At 26.8% G+C, this 19618-nt stretch overlaps 2 protein-coding genes across 2 annotated transcripts in view; both read left to right on the top strand.

Moving 5' to 3' along the window:
- LOC136979549 (synaptogenesis protein syg-2-like) overlaps positions 1-19618 on the top strand; it is a 145892-nt gene that overhangs the window by 97663 nt on the left and 28611 nt on the right. Inside the window, exon 3 of the mRNA XM_067275552.1 lies at positions 12931-13014. Within this exon, the coding sequence (XP_067131653.1) occupies positions 12931-13014 (84 nt within the window). The remainder of the gene's footprint in view (positions 1-12930; positions 13015-19618) is intronic.
- LOC136979467 (synaptogenesis protein syg-2-like) overlaps positions 27-19618 on the top strand; it is a 49334-nt gene continuing 29742 nt past the window's right edge. Inside the window, exon 1 of the mRNA XM_067275476.1 lies at positions 27-203. Within this exon, the coding sequence (XP_067131577.1) occupies positions 27-203 (177 nt within the window). The remainder of the gene's footprint in view (positions 204-19618) is intronic.

The raw sequence follows: 19618 nt of genomic DNA, 5'->3' as shown, positions 1-19618 counted from the left end.
ACAGGTGCACAACAGCGTTATCCAAAATGGCGCAAGCAGATGGTTCAGTGGTAGAATGGGAAAATGCCAAAATTCTTGTAAAAGTACACTCGCCAACGCTGTCGTCCATAACTGAGAAATGTGAAATCTACAGAGCGAGTTTGGCTGGCAGATGTTTAAATTATAAGGATGCGACGGTGTTACCGTCATCCTGGAAATACATAGTAAGACGTAACACTCGTGATAATGAGTCTGCCGTCACTCAGTAGGCTTCTGGGTTAATGCAAAACGAATGGTTCCTTAAGATTGACGGCCAGTCACAGTATTTTATTTGTATTTTAATTTCATTTACATTTTTCGTGTTATTGTAATTTTTGTTATTTATTATTTAATTTCATTTACATTTTTCGTGTTATTTTAATTTTTGTTATTTATTATTTAATTTCATTTACATTTTTACAGTACGTATTTTAATTTTGTTATTTATTATTTAATTTCATTTACATTTTTCGTGTTATTTTAATTTTTGTTATTTATTATTTAATTTCATTTACATTTTTTTCGTGTTATTTTAATTTTTGTTATTTATTATTTTGTACTATGCTTGTTCTATTGGTTTAATTTAAACGTATGTTCTATTTTGGTTTTATTTTGAATGTGTTCGATTTTGTATCGGAATCGAACAGCTTTAACCTGAAGATGGCCATAAATTAAGTAAACTATAACTAAATATTTATAAATTTTTAAATGTTAAACAAATTTAAACAGTTAGAAATCATTTCTTTAAGTGTAAATATCACAAAATAGTCTTCAACAGTCATTTACATTAAGTTTACTGTTAAAAAAATCTTTCTGTTTCTCTTCAATATCTTTAAACTCTTATTCTACTTAGAAAATAAAACTACTTTTTCAATCTATTGACGTTGATGTATAAATATCCGGCATTTTTCTAATCTTGGAAAGAACACACTTAGAAGACATCAAGTGCATTTAGTAATATTTTCTCAAAATGAACTTTTAAAGTTGAGTGAAATGCTTTAGAACTCTTATCATAGTACATGCTGAAAGAATTCCGTCGAGATGCATTTCTTCAAAGTAATTTTAAACATTAAAGAAATGCTAAATCATTTCAAGAACTTAGTAAACTCATACACAGGATGTAATGAAATCATACTCAATCCTTCAGAGAGTAGACAGAGTGAAAACAGATTAACAGCTTCTCCCTATGAAGGTTTCTGATTACGATACTTGAAAATAAATAAATAAATTATATACAATATTCTTTCCCGTTCAGTAATGGGTTGGAGGAAGAAAACAAATAACAACAGAAGTGATTGTCAACGATATGATAACGTTGAGATTAGTCAAATATACAACGAGATTTGCAATTCCTACAGCCATATTTGAAATTAATTAACACAAGAAATAATTTTTCTCTCTGTGATATCCTATCATTTAAATTAATGTAGCCAAATTTTGTAACAAATTTGTTAAATTATAATTTGATTTATGTATTTATTAAATGTTTACGGCATTTTGTTCGTTTTGTACAATAAATTCTAAAAAGCTGAAGAGAAATAAGTTCGATTTATAAAATATCATTTACCTTTCAGATTCACTATAATACATTTTTTAAGCTAACAGGAAGTATCGATGAATTTCTTCATAAGTCACTTATGACAGATCACACCGATATTTTCGGAGATTTGTAGTGTATCACATAAAAATTTTATTTTCACATATAAAAAATATAAAATTTTATGTAAAATGCAGTATTTTTATTCTTTCAAATGAAATAGAATGCAAACACTAGTGAATAGTTTTATTATACGCATGAATAATTTCTCTTTTACACACGCAAACTCACTAGCGATTTTTAAATCTATAAGAGTATATTAATTTTGAAGATAGCTTTATTATTTTCTAAGGGAATACGTGTTAATAGTGTTACTGAATTATTTGCAAATATTTACTGTAATATTTATTATATATTTGAGTATATATTCTAAAGTGCACGATAATAAAATATGTCATTTTAGTGGTATTGAAAGATCATATCAATACTATTATAATGACTATACGTAGTGCACATTATTATTATTTTTTAGTACTCCTGCAGTTTGTGTTATAAGATAAAATCAAAACGTGGGCTAAAACAAAAAACTTGGACCGACATTACTGTTAGCATTTAACATCCGTATTTTTTTTTATATGTTTTTAAAAATACAAAATTTTAGAGGTATCAAATTGACCTTTTTTTATTCTCAATATTGCATCTATCTATGTTTTTTGTTTTGTTCTTAATTATTAAATAAAAAAATATTATTTATTTATGTTCTTGAATATACGTATTTCTTATCTTAATTCTAAGTTTAATTTCAATTTAAACGTTGACATGTGTTTATTGTAAAATTAAATAATCAGTTAATTTGTGTGATGAGTACATTTGGAAATCTGTAAATTTTTAGTGATATTTTCAATCTTTCAAATATGTTTATTCAAATCAGAAAATTTGATTAAAAAATAATTTTCTGTGTGTAAATATTTAATTTTAATTAGTATATAAATTTAAATATCTTCAATTTGAAATTATATTTAAAATTGTTATTTATTGTTTTCTGGAAAAATTACTAATTGGAGACATAACACGAAAACAATGTATTTTTAATATTAATAGTCTTATAAATAAATATTGATTTCCTTTTGGAATTTTAAGCAAATATTAACAATGTATATATATATTAAATTCATTTATCATTCAAATCTTTTAATACTCGATATTTAAAAAAAACATAAGTTTAAAGTTTATGCTTTTTAGATATTTTTCCGCCTTAGTTTAAAAAACAATTATTTTTAATTCAGTACAATCTCGGTAATCTGAAATATATGGAACCCGAACAAAGTCGGATTAAGGAGATTGCTGGATTTTCAGAAGTAGGGTGAATTTAATGGTTAATCATTTGAAAAGAAACATTTGTTTATTTGCGTGATATTATTTAAAAACACATATAAAATAACAAAAAATATGAAATAAGAACAAGCAGACATTACTGTATTTTAGAGCTCTCAAAATAATTGTTTATTCTTTTAGAATTATTTTTAATTGTCTTCTGCCGTTATATCATCCAAGTATTCTGCCATCATCTGTATTCAGTATTGTCATGTTTGTAGATTCTCACTAAGATAATGAGAAAATGTAGCGACCGTAGGAAATTTACTGGAAGTAAAGTTCTTTTAGTGAAAAATTTCGGGGACTGACTTCTACAGCATTATGTTATATGATGCTTTTTTGAACAGATTAAAATGATGAGTCTGACGACCTTTGTTATCATGACAAGCCCGAATATTTAATCTCGAGCACGATATCATGCCACGTTTAGTAGGAGAGTGTTCAAATTTAGTGGAAACTAAAGTTCGAACTAGTGGAAAACATGTCTAGAACTTGACAACAGCGCTGGTAATATCCGAATGTCGACTAGTGTCGGATTACTGGATGTGTCGAGTTACCTAACGGCCTGATTACCCAGATTGTATTGTGCATAATTTATGTAATAGTTTGTGGTTTTTAAATTTGATGAAAACATTTTTAGACTAAACTTTTGAGTTAATTGACATGAGGAACCAATATATAATTGGCCACAATCACGTCTTTCACGAACGAGGCTGATCCGCAATGGACTCCTATAACATGATGAGAAATGGAGTACAATGTTCACGCCTCTGCTACTTATAAGAAGTTAGGGAGGTCCTGATCTGGTTTTAATTTGGGACTTTATGGCAGTGACACCTGAAATCAAAACCAACTGGATTATTTCTGAATTAATTATTTTCTACTTAAATATACATATAATCACAAATATATTTTTTAATAAAATACGTAACTTTTATATCAATATTAAACTAAAAATTAAATGTATTAAAATTTAGAAAGTAATATTTTACAATTAAAAATAAAGCACTTTTGTATTCATAATGTATGGATTAGCAAATGTCATAATCGGATTAATAAATCGCTTTGACTAATTTTTTAAATCAGAACTAAGCCTAAAAATGGAAAACAGAAAGCGGCTTAAAGGGCTTTATTGTAGGGCGATGAACGGGTAAACAAAAACATAAATCTTTCCAAGTGTAGGTAGGAATGGGTTGTCGACATTTTTGAATTTTGTATCTACCTGACACTTACTTTCAATTAAGATTCCCTATCACATAACGGCCTTTCTGACTCATGGTCGGTCGGCCAGCAAAGTTATTTAACCTAGCTAGGTTAAATAACCTTGCTGGCCGACCGACCATGAGTCAGAAGCAAGAAAAGCCTTGATTCTCTCGAAGGCGAAAAGAAGAAAGAAAAAGCCTACAGATTCAGGATGAAACTATATAGGTGGAGTGTTTATAGGAAAAGGTGATCGGTACAGTATCATCGAGCATATTAGAGCATCTAGCTTCATAGATGATGAGAGAAACTCCGAGGCTTTGTAGGAAGTCGGGAAAAATGGAATGATTTCCTCTTCTCGAAGAGTGACGACGTCTCACGAGAAAGTGACAAGATAGGCCACTTCCTAGTAGGCGAATAGGATCTGACGTTTCCGATAGAAATATCTTTACAGCTAGTTCAATTGATCTCAAACTTCTACTCCATATTCAATCTTCTCTGTGAAAGCACGATCTGGATTGTATCGACAGTGCTAATCACCAAAGGCCGAGTGGATAAATCCACTGAACACTGATTCGAGGATTTGTGCCTCATCAACAGCCTGACGACATAGTCTGGATTTCCTTCTCGTGTTTAACACCTAAGTTGAGAGCTATTTTTCTATAGAACGTCCTTCCGGGAAGAAACTTCCTTGGCAGATCGTCTACATGTTCATTGCCGTATCTCATTAATCCAAATCAAATCTATAGTGGTACTGCATTGTCATGTATTATATAAAGTGTGTTGATATGTAAATAAACTCGGATTAACTATGAGTAGTTGGAACTTGTAAATTTTCTAGAGTCATTGAACTTTCGTTCAGTGGTCGAGCGGACTTGATAATGGCATTCTGGTTGCTGGTTGCTGTACGTGTAGCACAACTTCGTGTAACCTGTTTCAAATGGTTTGGGTAGACACAAATGCACCCGTTTACGGCGACAGGCGACTTTGGATGTCACGTGCCGTAGAGGATGGTTCTGACGGGCCGTTCGGCGAATCTGCCGGAGAGAACGCTCTGTTGTGCACCAGTGCGATCTTCTTCAGCGTGTTCGCAGATGTTCCTGCCACGCATCGCTGGATGGTACTCACGTTTTTCACAACACGCATGGCAACTGCCCACATCGACAAATCAAGGTTGCACTTCACCAGAAAATGATCTCGTTCCCCAGCCATTAACTGGTGGTATTCAGGTCGCTGTCATCTCCGAGGCATTTTCTACGCTTTTTCGATAGTTCGGCTACCGCGAACCGTCGCCGATAGCATTTATGGCCCGAACTGGTTGCTACAGTCTTTAGAGCACGAACTGGGAACCACATGACCCGATGTGTACGCAAACTTAATCATTTGCATATCTCTATTATTTCTACTAGTCCTGAAATTTGCAGGTTGCTATGTGCATGCCTTCGTTGTGTTGCGGTTTCACTTTTCAGAAGTGTAATTTCTGAAATTACGAAATTTTACGTAATAATGATTGTCAACAACCTTCTATAGCTATCTTGTTATTATTAAATTTACCTTTATGTATTTTTACTTTCCTGGCTGTTATACACAGTATATATTAAAGGGTAAGTATGGCGATCGGTCAAAAACTGACCTTTCGCAAAATTTTTATACTTTTTTACTCACGAGGCCTTGAAACATCGAGATATTAAAAAATGGGGATTGTTTTTATTTGTATGCTTGTGTAATAGGCACGATTTTGTTCACCCATTTTGATGCTTAATAATTCCTGTATCTTTTGTCGAAAATTTCTGAAATTATGCAAGGAGGTTTGCATATTTGCAGGAATGGTGCTATTAAATTTTGGAGGTGAAAGATAGAGAGGGTCGTGTGTCATATCTCGAGTAGAATCAAAATTAATAAAGATTTTACTCATTATTAGCATTCACAATGTTTATGAAAATCATTATCCTCAAAATTAAGCTTTTTGCCATTTTATAATAATTAATTATATATAAAATTTTTAAATAAAATATCATAACAGATAGCGCGCGACACGCAATTTTGAATGTTGAGGGGAAAGTTACTGAACTCATTGCTGGATTTTTTTAAATTTTGAGTTCAACCTTTTATCAGTATTGCAAGTATTGCAAAATAAGCACTAGTATTGCAAGGAAATATTAGTGCTTATTTTTAAATAGAATACACAGTTTATTCATTAATTCTAATCAATCAGATGTATCAATATTAAATCTGTATGCCTTAATTTTTTTGCTATTGTAATAGAATTTAAATTATATACCGGTATTTACTTTATTTAAAATATTTTCTCTTTTTATTCTTTTCCTACTAACTGAGATCGGTTATACGTATGGTCGCTTCAACAATATACTTCCTATTATTATATTCCGTGGAAAACAAGTTCAAACATTCATAATTAAAATCAACAAATATAATAACAGTATAGCCTATAAAATTCGTGATCTAACAATGATACCACGTATTAACTACATCTCGTCGTCTTTATTTCTATTGGTTTCTTGGACTCGAAGAAATAATAGGAAAGAAAATACCATAATTTTTAGCAAAAAGATCTGCTTATGTTAATCTGAAATATACTTACTTCAATATTCCTACGAAAGAAATTAAAGACAACTGTACTCATTATGAAGTGATAAAAACGTTGACAACAGGAAGTACGGGGGCGATTTGTATACAAATACGTATTTAAAGTCTTATAATGGCATACAATGGCATAGAATGAACTATTTTACTCCAGCTTCATTAACCAAATTCTTATCAGTCATAAAAATTTTAAAAATTACCTGCACAGGTTTGGATTGGCAGACAATAATATCAGTTCCTTTAACTAAATGTTTGAATTTTATCATAGGTATATAATCAACTGATCATTTTATTTTAAAGCGTATCTTATTCATTACCAAAGGAATAATCCCATACAATGCACAATAAAACAAGGTCTCTATTGGCCTGCTACTAAGTTATTAAAGAACTAATTTCAATTTCAACAAAGAACACTATTTACAATGATGTTTTAAAAACATTTGTTAACAGCACAAAAGTTCTGAAACCACAATTCCATTGTGGTTAAGGAATTGTTAATAGCTACCTTACACAATTTTCGCTTTGTACTAACCTACATACCGTTCGATTTTATTATAATGAAGTTATTTCTCTTTGTATTTACAAATATTATGTATTTAATTTTGCGAATACCTAGGTTCTTACTTTATTCAAATATTGTATTTAATTTTTATATTTCTGTTTTGTTGTTTCCACAAATGTGAAGGAAACAGGCTTATTTCTTTGTCAAACGCTAACGTTACCATCTCTTGTATATGTATTTTTATTCAGTTAAAGGAAGCCATTATCTTTTTCTTTTCTATCATCCATATGTGTGTAAATACTAAGGATTTCTGTTACCTTTTGGTATACAATGCCACTACAACTTTATTGTAAAGCTATTACTTTATGTAATTTAAACGACTACATAAACTTTGCTCGAAAATATTGTATTTATTTTTATACTTTTTGATTCATCATATCTGCTTAGTATCGCATAGATCTTTCTCTTTTCATATTCCCTTTCCTGTTTCCTCACTTTTTCTCTGCCGAGGAAATAGAAAGAGAAGTAAAAAATGAGAGGACCTAGATCTAGACTAGCTTAGATCTTGAGTAGCCTCTAACCATAATAATAATAATTCGTTCATTTTATTCAAGAAACAGTATAAAAAATTTAATGATGCTGAAGATATCGAGATATGTTTAAACAATTCAAGGGAAAAAATTATAAATATAGGCGAATATTAACATTTAAAGAATTTATTTGTTATATATGATAGCTATTAAAATTTCTGTAATTTAAAGACCTATTTAAATGAGGGAACAGGATTGGATACCCATCCAAATTAATTACACCAGGAGTTTGATAATATAAACTATAGTTTAAATTATAGAACAGTTGTGTCTGATAAACAATTGTTAGTTTTTCAGTAGTTTATTTGTTTATATATATTTATCATCGACAATTATAATTACCAAAATTAATGTACATATTTAAATATTTTTAATAAAAAATTGTTCAGTTTTGTATATCCAGTTTTATATAAATGATAAATATAAATTACACGATTAATATGCAAATTTTTACTTTTGTATAGCAAATTATTTAAGCCCTGTAAATATATATTTATGTATATTTTTATAATGTTTCTGAATAAAAATTATTTAAATAATAGAAATGTTTTATGATTAGGATAAGCGAACATTTTAATAAACTCCTGAGGCATTTTTAAATAAACAAAGAAGATATCTATACAAAAGTTTTAGGAAATTTTTAGTTTTTTGTGTTTATACGATGTTTTCGAAATATTTTTTCATAATATTTACTTTACAGTTCAATTCATTTTAAGCTAAAACATGATTTTAACATATGTAGAATGTTTTATTAAATAAAATAAATTTTTTTGTCATCTCTTAAATGTTTATCAATAATGTTAATGTTTCGTCGATTTATTGTTAAATTTAGCTGGCAATTTTTTCCTTTAATTTAAAAGTGAACTAAATTTGATGTTTGATAATTTATACATTATATAAAGATAAAAATACATTAAAGAAAAATAATTTGTGTACTCATTCAGCCAGTAGAAAACAGAAGATTTTAAAAATATAAAGAATAAAAGGATAAAGATTAAAAACTTTGTAAGTTAGTTGGCAGCTGTCTAACGGTAAATAATGTATTGATAGTTTTCAATCTCAATGGAAAACTGTAGTTCACTAAAATCATTCTTTTCCCACTCGATTTTATTTTGTGTTAACAAAATTGTCTTTCAATTGTTTATTTGCAGTTTCTTTCGACTTTATGCTGCTCTATAACAGTTAGATAGACAATATTATTACGTTTTGCAGTTGAATTTTTTTTTAGTAGAAACGAATACGAAGAACTATTAAGTATTACCATCACTTAAGAATCGAGAAAAATTTAAAAAAAAATCATAAAAATTAGCGAGAAAAAATATTTTAAATAAGGTATAGAATATATATTGGAATGAATTATATATCAAAATCTTTACTTAACAAAAGATATATTAAATACATACTTGCTAGTTGAGGAATTTTTATTTTAAATTAATTGTGAGATAATTTGAACTAAATTATTTTAATATTAAATATTTTTTCGCTCAAATATTTAACAATAAAAATAGTTAAATATTTGAAATCTCGGATAATAATAATAATAATAAATTCCCAATGTTTCATAGTTATATTACATATTTCAATTACGATGTTGCATATTCTTAAAATATAATTTAATATTTATTATAATTTCTAAAATGAAGCCAATATAAAATTTCTATATTCTTTTCATTTTAATGCGTTTTTCTATAATACAATGAAATATTTCTTTTATATTGTGTAAAAGTATTCAAAATATTAAACCCGATATGTCACAGATGATAGGATGTTTATCATTATATGTGATACCACTGCAGGATGGCGAATCTTTTTGAGTCCGCTTGCCATATAGTAAGAGTACTTATCTTTAAAAATGTTTATGATGCCGCAGTTCTAGACTTCGAATAACGATATTCAAAGAAATGAAATGAATATGCTTTAATTAGAATAAATGCGAAGAAGTTAATTGAAAAAAGAATGATGTGGTGATAAACCGAAAGAATTATATAAAAAGAAGGATGATGAACCAAAATCATATGATACGTTACGTATCAGATGATTTTATGAAAATAAATTTATTTATTGTAGTTGAAAATCGTGAAATTGGGAATAATCTTTTGACCGAGTTTTAAGCACTTTGGCATCATTAAAAAAAATTATATGAAATTACTTGTATAATTTACATGTGTTTGTGAAAATTTTCAGATAAAATATGTTTACAAATTAGCATTAATTTATCGAAAATTTTCTGAACATTTATTTAATGGTCGTTGTGATAGCTCATTTTGTAAACATGCTTCATTAGTAATATATTATCTTTTGAAAGAGTTAGGCTCAAGATTCAAGATCGTTATAACTACATTAATTATAGTAATAAATAGGTATCTTATTTATTACTATATTGGAATTAATTTTTCTATTACAAAATATATTTAATTTGTAGATTTATTCTGCATATTAACTATGTTTTTTATTAAGATTACTTGAATTTTTTTAAAGTTTTTAATCTAGAATTATATATAAACATATAAGAGTAAAAGATTGCTGTGAAAAGAGTAAAAGATTTTTGATATATTATGTTAAAATGACAATTAAAAGATAAAAATATGAAAAATTTATTAATTTTCATGTTTACGAATGATATATCTCTAGTTACACATAATTTTCAAAACTACTTAAATTGTTTTAAAATTTCGCTGGATGAAAATATTTTTTATGAAATAAAAAGACAGTCGCTTCCAAAAAATAATTTTTAGTGGATCACCATTTATTTCCTTACATTGTTCAAGAATAAAAACTTTAGGACGACCCGACCTTCCTTTTTAGGCTTCACGGCCGCCCAGGAAACAGTTCTATAAAACACAGGAAAAACTCCAATTAAAATTATAAAAATTTCACAAATATTGGAATTGGTGACCTTACGACGTCTTGAGTTGCATCCATGTCTTCCAGTCGGGATTTTCGGACCTTATATCCACTTGTAAATTTGCGCTGTAAAATGTAAATAATATTTGTGAAATTTTTATAATTTTAATTGGAGTTTTTCCTGTGTTTTATAGAACTGTTTCCTGGGCGGCCGTGAAGCCTAAAAAGGAAGGTCGGGTCGTCCTAAAGTTTTTATAGTTGAACAATGTAAGGAAATAAATGGTGATCCACTAAAAATTATTTTTTGGAAGCGACTGTCTTTTTATTTCATACTTAAATTGTTTTTTCAAAACAACTGATTATAATATTATTTGTATAAAAATTTATGCGAATTTGGATCTGTTTACAGATATCAGCCCTGCAAGGAATACTTTATGAAATAAGTAAACACAAATACAGATTATGTTAATCTAATTTATACAGTGTGCCAAAGGACAAAATTCTTAACATATCTGATAATATAATGCAAATATACATGAAATTATTTGAATATTATACTTATAAATATCTAAAATAAGTTGATAAAATTTATTTATTTTAGTTCTTCTTTTATGTTGAACTAAATTTATACGTTATCTTTGCTTTTTTTGTCGAGGAATCATAAAAATATGTTGCACATTTTAACGATCTACTTTAGACATGCAAAATCATTCATTTATTTATTTATAATTTAATTTGCAGCACACAATTTATATGATATTTATTTCGGGAATGTTGCTCCCCATCACTTGTTTATATATTTTTTATGAAAAAAAGTAAAAAAAAATTGTGAATGATAAGAGGCAACACGCCCGAAATTCATTTAATTGTTAAAACAGAGTGCTGAAGATTGCATCATCTCAGAGTAAACAAATAGTTTTGTATGACTTACTTTAATCATCCGTGAGTGGAACATGTTTTGCGATTTTCAAACAGAAAACAAATTATTTATTTAGATTATTTGTTATTAAACATTTGTGTGCATATTAAACATTTGTGTGCATTTGTATTATATTGTGCAATTTTGTGTATATTTATTTATTAACTTGTATTTCTTAAAGAATTTAAAAAATCATAATGTATGTTCAGTCTTATAAATATATATATATAAAAACTATATTATAAAAAATATTTTAATTGTCTTTAAATAATTTTTAATAGCATGACCAGTAATTGTACGCGATTATTTTTATTAAATATTTTAACTAATAATCTATATTAGAAAATTACTTTAGAAATATATTATTTTAGAATACGTGCTAGAATTTTATAATTATACTTTTTGCAAATATATTTAAGAAAGTTTTAAATTTTATTTTACACTGAAAATAACAAATAAATATAAAAATTAAAACAAATGCATAAAGATTTTACATCACTTTATTAATGTAAAATAAACTCAAGACTGTTTCATTTAATAAACTTCTAAAGAAATAATTATACATGTACTTATACAAAGGCAAATGCTTGCTAAAAATTATGAAATTGAGCTTTATATATACATACATGTAATTAAAATTTATATAAAGAGTACATGCAATATTGTCTTATGAATAACTAATCAGTGATTTCAACGCTCGACTTCACAAATGTATCAAAGTAATTGTCGTTCTTATTAATATATAATGCCGTTAAGAAATGAAGTTAAACAAAGAACTTGATTAAAGCTTGTAATATCGTTAATGCAATTCTATCGCCGTATTTATGGGATAATGTTCTACAGGATTACACTTGTGTTAGCTACTAAATATGATTTGACACTTACATCCCTATCTATTAATCCCCTTTTATAAATGATTATGGGTAAGAACTTCTATATTTTAACACGGCATTCATCGGCCTCTATTAAGCTACGTTTACTAAATTTAAATTAAAGTAGCTAATTATAATCTTTTGTTTTTTGTAATGCTAGTTATTTTTATTTTAACGTAAAAATGAATAAAAGTTGAAAATAAAAGCCATGTTTAATTAAGGATTTTTAACAGAAACGACAAATGCAGACAATTTTTAAATATTTTGAAAGCTTTACAGCTAAAAGCACGTTAAAATGCCAACAATTTTAATCTTCTTACATATTTTTGCAAAAAAATATTTAATTTACTAATTTAGCAAAGTACAGTATTTAATACGACGACAAAATTCATTTGAAGAATGATATTCAAAGTGTTTACGTAAGTTATAATTATTTCTAGATATATAACTTTAATGAATGTAATTTTAAGGTTTTGATCCAGAAATTCCCGGATATCCAAGATATAAAATGATGTCGGATGTCATACAAGGTATATATAGTTTGCAAATGAATGGTAAATTAATTTAAAGAGTTTTAAGTATTCGCATAGAACAATCCCTCTCGTGATAATAATCCAAGATATAAAAATTGATGTGGATCGATGCGAATAATTATTTTACAAGATTTGGTATAAAATATTTATGAGAAAAAATAATTTTAGATTCAAATTGAGATAAATATTGCTACTCCAATGAGAAAAAAGTATTATGAGATAGTTCTCAGTGGCAGGTTTTAAAGTTTTTTGATATTTAAATTATATAAATAATCATGCTTATAATATTATAAAATATTTGTATATATTAAACATTTTACAACTGATTCCTATTTGTGTTTCTTTGATAGTGTACTAGAGGAATATGCTCTCAATTCATAATATAAAGGTTTGTGACTCCAGGACATAGCATCGAATAATTTCAAGAATCGCTCATATCTATAAGAACAGTGACTTACATCTGTAGTATGCTCACGTCTCTACAACACAGAAAGTGCGAAGCACATAGGGAAAACGTTAAAGTATAATTAAATAATTGTAAGTTCTACTAATCACAATAAGATAAGGTAAAATACGACGATTTATGGATATACTGAGACACATAGATAGCAAGAAGTCAGTGAGAAATGATTCTTTATTTACTCTCTCACTATACTGTAGCTTAATCTTTTCTTTATAAATGTGATGAAAATTCATGCAATACTGTTAACAGTTCCGCCTCTCAAGATGTCGTGATAATGTATTGTTTAGTACCAATGTACTCACTAGGAAAAGTGAACACGACGAGATGGTGGAAGAAGAGAGTGATGAAATATATGCATTATCTCTCACGTCTCGTGTCTCATGAGTCTTATAAACTTGGATATGTCTAACACCTCTCAGTTGCATCAATTGACTACAATTGAGATAATAAAGACCGCAATAACAACGTAGAAATTGTTCACATGTGTTAGGAGGCTACTCTTATTTATTTCATTTTATAAATTCTTGATATATGTCAGTTTTTTGAGAGTATTGTGTGGATGCAATGTATCGAAAGTTGTAAGAGCGCAGACGATAAACCGAGAACTGAAACTTTATAATAAGCATAGTTGTATTTTATTTTAATTGGTGTATCTATTCTCTTATCGCAATTTTATAATTTTATAGAGACTTTTTTATATATAATTTTTATCTATTTAATAGTGTATTGCGCACTTATATAACTATAACCTTAAGTTCATATTAAAATGTTAAAGTTACTCTAAATATATATATTCTCTTCTCAAGATAGTTGTGGAGCATTTAATATATATATCACGGTTTAAATTCTATTGCAGGTCAATGCTTATATAGAGAGAATGGTGATTCTGCCTCATCATCTTACAGTTATTCTAGAAATTTAACACAGAACATGAAATAAAACTTATAAATAAGAAATTTGAAAATTTAAATATATACGCGTGGACTACAGCTACTCAATTTACATATTTAATAATTCTCACCCATTTATAGACATTATTGTATTGTGAGAAGCTTTTATTTACCCGAGAGAGAGGAAGTTTCTGAACTTCGAAATTCAAAGTTATAAGATTACGTTCGCTGTAAAATTTTTGATATTAAATATAACGCAAACTAAATATGCGAATATTATTAAATGAGATCGCGCACGCTGGAATGTGATGTATCTGTGTATGCAGCACTTTGTATTCGTAGGCAGACACTACAGTGCACAAACTATTTACGATATTAAGAAAGAGAAAGCAGATAAAAAGAGATACACACACTTGAGTGCGATAAATCTTTATATCTTCTATTTAACTAATTTATGTTATTGAGAAGTTAGTACCTAGGGATTAGTAATTACAAGACTCGATAGAAAGAAACTTTGCATTCTACTCATGCAAGAATAACTTAACTTTTTTTGTATATTAAAAAAAAAATCCAAATGAGAAACGATATACCTACACGTAGGTACGTAAGGTTTGAGAGTTTCTTAAATGTATATAGATATTCTTATTTTTAAATATTACGTAATTAAATTAAATTTCAATATATAATCTTGTATACATCTTATGCTAAATTAATTTATCTGATTACTTTTATGAACTGTTTTATTATTTTAAATGTCTACTCCTCCAGGAATACGAAATAATATTTGTTCTCGATATAAATTCCAATCGGAGATATATAAGATGAGAGATGTATGACGTGATATTTTCAATAGTTGCTATTGGATATATATATCTATACATTGATGATTGTGTTTTTTTGTATTTATCACACTGTATGGAGTGTATTGAAACCGCATCGCTCATACCGAAAACTTATTGATGGTACTTGGAATGACGAAGTAATATTGAGTATCAAATAAAACTTTTATTTCATTAAAGAAATGTAGTGTGTTATAATATTAAGTTAGAGTCAACTATATACTATACGCATAATAAACTAAGTGCAAGCGGTACGATATACAAGAGTTGTGATTTTACTCTTCGCTCGCTAGAACTATCTAATAGTGGACACCACAATAGTGGCATACATATTGGCGTACTCGTCCTATCCAAGTTGAAAGTTTTTTACTGTACGGAATTTGCATGTACGTTTTATTTAAAAACAGTATATATGAAATTTATAGACAAAAATATGACAGTAAACAAAATAAATATGTCAATATTATACATTTTACAATGTTTATTGAAAATGAATATAAATACAACACATATTTATACATTTTTTTCATAGTCTCGGCGCAGAACTAAAAACTGAATGTATATCAAAAAAGGTACCAGAAATTAAAGCCTCACTCGCGCTGATTAGTACAATTATATCGTACTATATTGTCAATCGATTTCTATATGAGATCCATAAGAGTGATGCCTACTATTTTGCAAAAATCTACCACCAAATAGCAACAAGAGATGATCCTTTGGGTAATTACTCTAAAGATTGAGGTTCGCGCGAAGATGATTATTAATATGGTGGAGAAGTTCTCAGCCTAAAGCTTCATTAAAAGTCGAGAGAGTCTGTATGGACTTAACTGTAATTACAATGAAATATATAAGAAGATAATTTTGAGTATACACTGTAACATTGTTATATATATATATAGCGCTACATGGTAAAAATTTACTCTTGGAGGATTTTACTTCGTGAGTGAATAGATTCGATTGCAATAATAGTAACGGTTCGAAGACATTAAGGTAAATAACATTTACTGGTGTAATTTTCCATTTACACAAACATGTTTTCATACTCACATGATATATAATACTAGTTTGTACTTTCAGCTTTTTTCGTTTGAGAGCACTTTGTGCTAGGGAATAGTTCAATAATATATCCAATTACGCAAACATTGATATATGACGCTTAATCTACGCTCTTGAACGAGACTAATCATTTCACTTCGTGATCGTAGCTATTTTTCAATTTACCTATACTAATTTGCATGCATACAAGATATGAATATTTAATTTGATATAAGCCAAATTAATAATACTATTATATTTGTGTACTTCAAACGCATTTTAATTATTAACTATATAGTCTCTCACGATACTTTATATGTAATTTTCTTAAATTAACACGATACTTATCAATATAAGTTTAACTCACTCTCATAATTGTTTATATATTATGAGTAATTTTTCCATATTATAATAAATATCTAGAGAGTGAATAACTAATTTTTAATTTATAACATACATTACTCTATAATTGTTATTAAATTAGAATAACTTGCCTATTTTCTCTATAGCATTTGATAAAGTAAAATCGTATATATCTTTATTATAATGATAAATAAATACGTAGCACTGAAAAGAATATTTTTATTTAATATTTAAGTTTTATTGGTTTGTTTTTATTAAAATAAATAAACTAATTTTTAATTTATAAAACATCTAATTGTTATTATTAATCTTCATATTTTCTCTATAAGTAAATTTTATTATTATTTAATAAATATAGTAGAACTGAAAAGAATATTTTTATTTCAATATTAAGTATTAATTTTTTATATTATATAATTCATACAAATGTTCTTTATATTTCATATATGCCTGCATATACGTTTATTATATATTTATAATGATTATATATGCTTATATATTATATACATGCAATATCTAATATGTAAGCGTACATCATTATTATTTGTAATATTTAATTACTGATTTTCAATATACGAGTTAAATCTTATATATTAATAATGCTACAAAATCACGCAGATTTCTCATATGTAAAATTTTATCTAAGCTTGAAAATAGAATTTAAATTTTCAGAAGTAGGAAATAACGATCCGATAGTATATTTCAGAAAAATAACAAATCTTCTTCAAGGATCAGAAGGATTGTTTATATCGAATATTTTTCGAACGTGACATCCCATCATCAGAGATTTAAACTTGCCTTTGTTCCACATACCTACAATATGTTACAGAATCATATTCAAAATTCATATGTTTTGCACTTTTTATGTTCAAAAAATAAATGTTTCAATTACATTCAAAATTTCTAAAGTTGTAAATTTAAATTTCTAATGATATCTCATAATCATTCCGGTGTAAATAGTATTTATGATTTTTTGGTTTGTGTTTTCTTCTGAATTTAAATATATTATTTATTTAATACTTTGATGAGATATTTCTGTTTTATTTAAATATTTCTATATTAATTATAACTTGTTGGAGTATGAAAAATATATAGGTACTCTGTAAATATACAGTATTTCTCATTATAAGAGAAAAATATTTTTTTTTTCTTTTTCCAATGCACAATATAACAAAATATTTTTCTATTTAGGAAAGACGAAAGCACGATGAACATTTTAAATTAAATGACACAATGAATAACAAAAATACTATACTATTATACGTTAATTTACATAGAAAACAATTAATAATCTGTGTAATATTTTGTAATAATCAGTAGATCTACTAAGATATAATCATTCAGCTACGTATAACTGAGGACAATAGTTCTACATTTAGGATTCTCGATGACTATCGTATTAAATATCGATATAATTTTACTAATGAAGTTTATAAGCAGAATAATTATAATGACAATATATAGAATACATACAGATGAAATTAATTTGGTGAATTTAACACGTCTGTCATAAAAATAAAACTATTTTATAAAAAAAACTGAATTCTCAAACTATTTCATTGTTGTATTTTCCTCTATAGAAATTAATTTTTTAAAATTATTTATAACTCGAAATTAAAAAATAATAGTTATCACTTCTGAAGTGATACAATACGAAAGCTGTGAAATATGCGCGATTGAGCCCCTTAAATAATTAGAAATACTTTTTAAATAATATCCTTTGAATAATTTATTGAAAAATTTATTTTACTTTTTTAATTCATAAATAGTTTTGGAGAATTGTTCTTCTTTATTTACAAATAAAAGTTCCTTATTTTTATTATTAATATTATTATTATTATTATTATTATCATCATCATCATCATCATAGCATAACATTAAATTATATAAATAATTTATGACAGTAAATTTAAAAAATAAAAAAGCTATATTATTACACTAATCAACTTTCTTTTTTACCAAGAATTTGGTAAGGATAGTTACTTCAAGATTAGAAATAGCCTATTAGTAAAATAATCCCTACTAATAACATTTCATCCTCTTTAATCTACAAAAATAAAGTTACAGATCGATGTCAATTTTTTTTTTCTAATTCATAAAAAACGTGAAATCTTTCTAAGAATATATTTTATACATTTCTGTAATATCACATAATGAAATTAAATTTTATTATTAACGAAAAATAAGACAGTCATCACTAAACATCATACTTGATAATTTTATAGTTATCAATGAATGTTAATAATTAATTATAAGAATTATCAAAGAGTGATCATCAAGTAATTATTTAAATTTTTTTTAAATTATCCAATTCGCCCCGTTTTTAGATTTTTGTATATATTTTTAAAGATTTTATTCATAATATTTTTATTGAAAATTATACATTTTGTTTTTACAATTTTTTAAATTTAATTCCAATATATAAATTTCGAGTAATATTTCAAGAACATTACAATTTAAATAACAATAGTTTATTGTTTATGAATATTATTAATTTTTATAGATTATAAAGCAAATTTTTCATATATAAAAAATGAATTATTTTTTCATATGTTTATAAATTGCATTTACACATGTTATCAAGTATAATTTAGTTAAATCATGGAAGTAATTTATATATTTTGTACACGGATTTGAAATTAAGTTGTAATGCCAAAATTTTTAAAATAAAATTAAGGATTATAGCTTTCATATTAAATGAAGATAAACAGGTTATATAGCATAGTGAAGCATATTTAAATATATAAGCTAATTTATTATAATTCAAATGTTAGCAGTAACAATTTTAATTCAGTTTGTGGAAGTTATATCTTGAATATATCTGAAACGTTAAAATTTATTCAATAAAAATAATTTAATTTATTTTGACGTAATTTACATAAACTATCAATTGTAAACCAGATAGAACACTCTCTCTTTCCAAATTGTTACAATATATGCATTTCGGGCTTATTTTTGATGTGGAATTGGCACCTCTCCCTTTGCCAATAATAGACGTGAAAAATCCTTTTAAAATATTACAATACACAAGTAAA

This window comes from Centruroides vittatus, unplaced genomic scaffold (assembly GCF_030686945.1).
Source record: "Centruroides vittatus isolate TY-2023 unplaced genomic scaffold, ASM3068694v2 contig_628, whole genome shotgun sequence".
Taxonomy (NCBI): domain Eukaryota; kingdom Metazoa; phylum Arthropoda; class Arachnida; order Scorpiones; family Buthidae; genus Centruroides; species Centruroides vittatus.
Note: the sequence above shows the minus strand (reverse complement) of the source record. Positions and strands in the feature narration are given on the sequence as shown.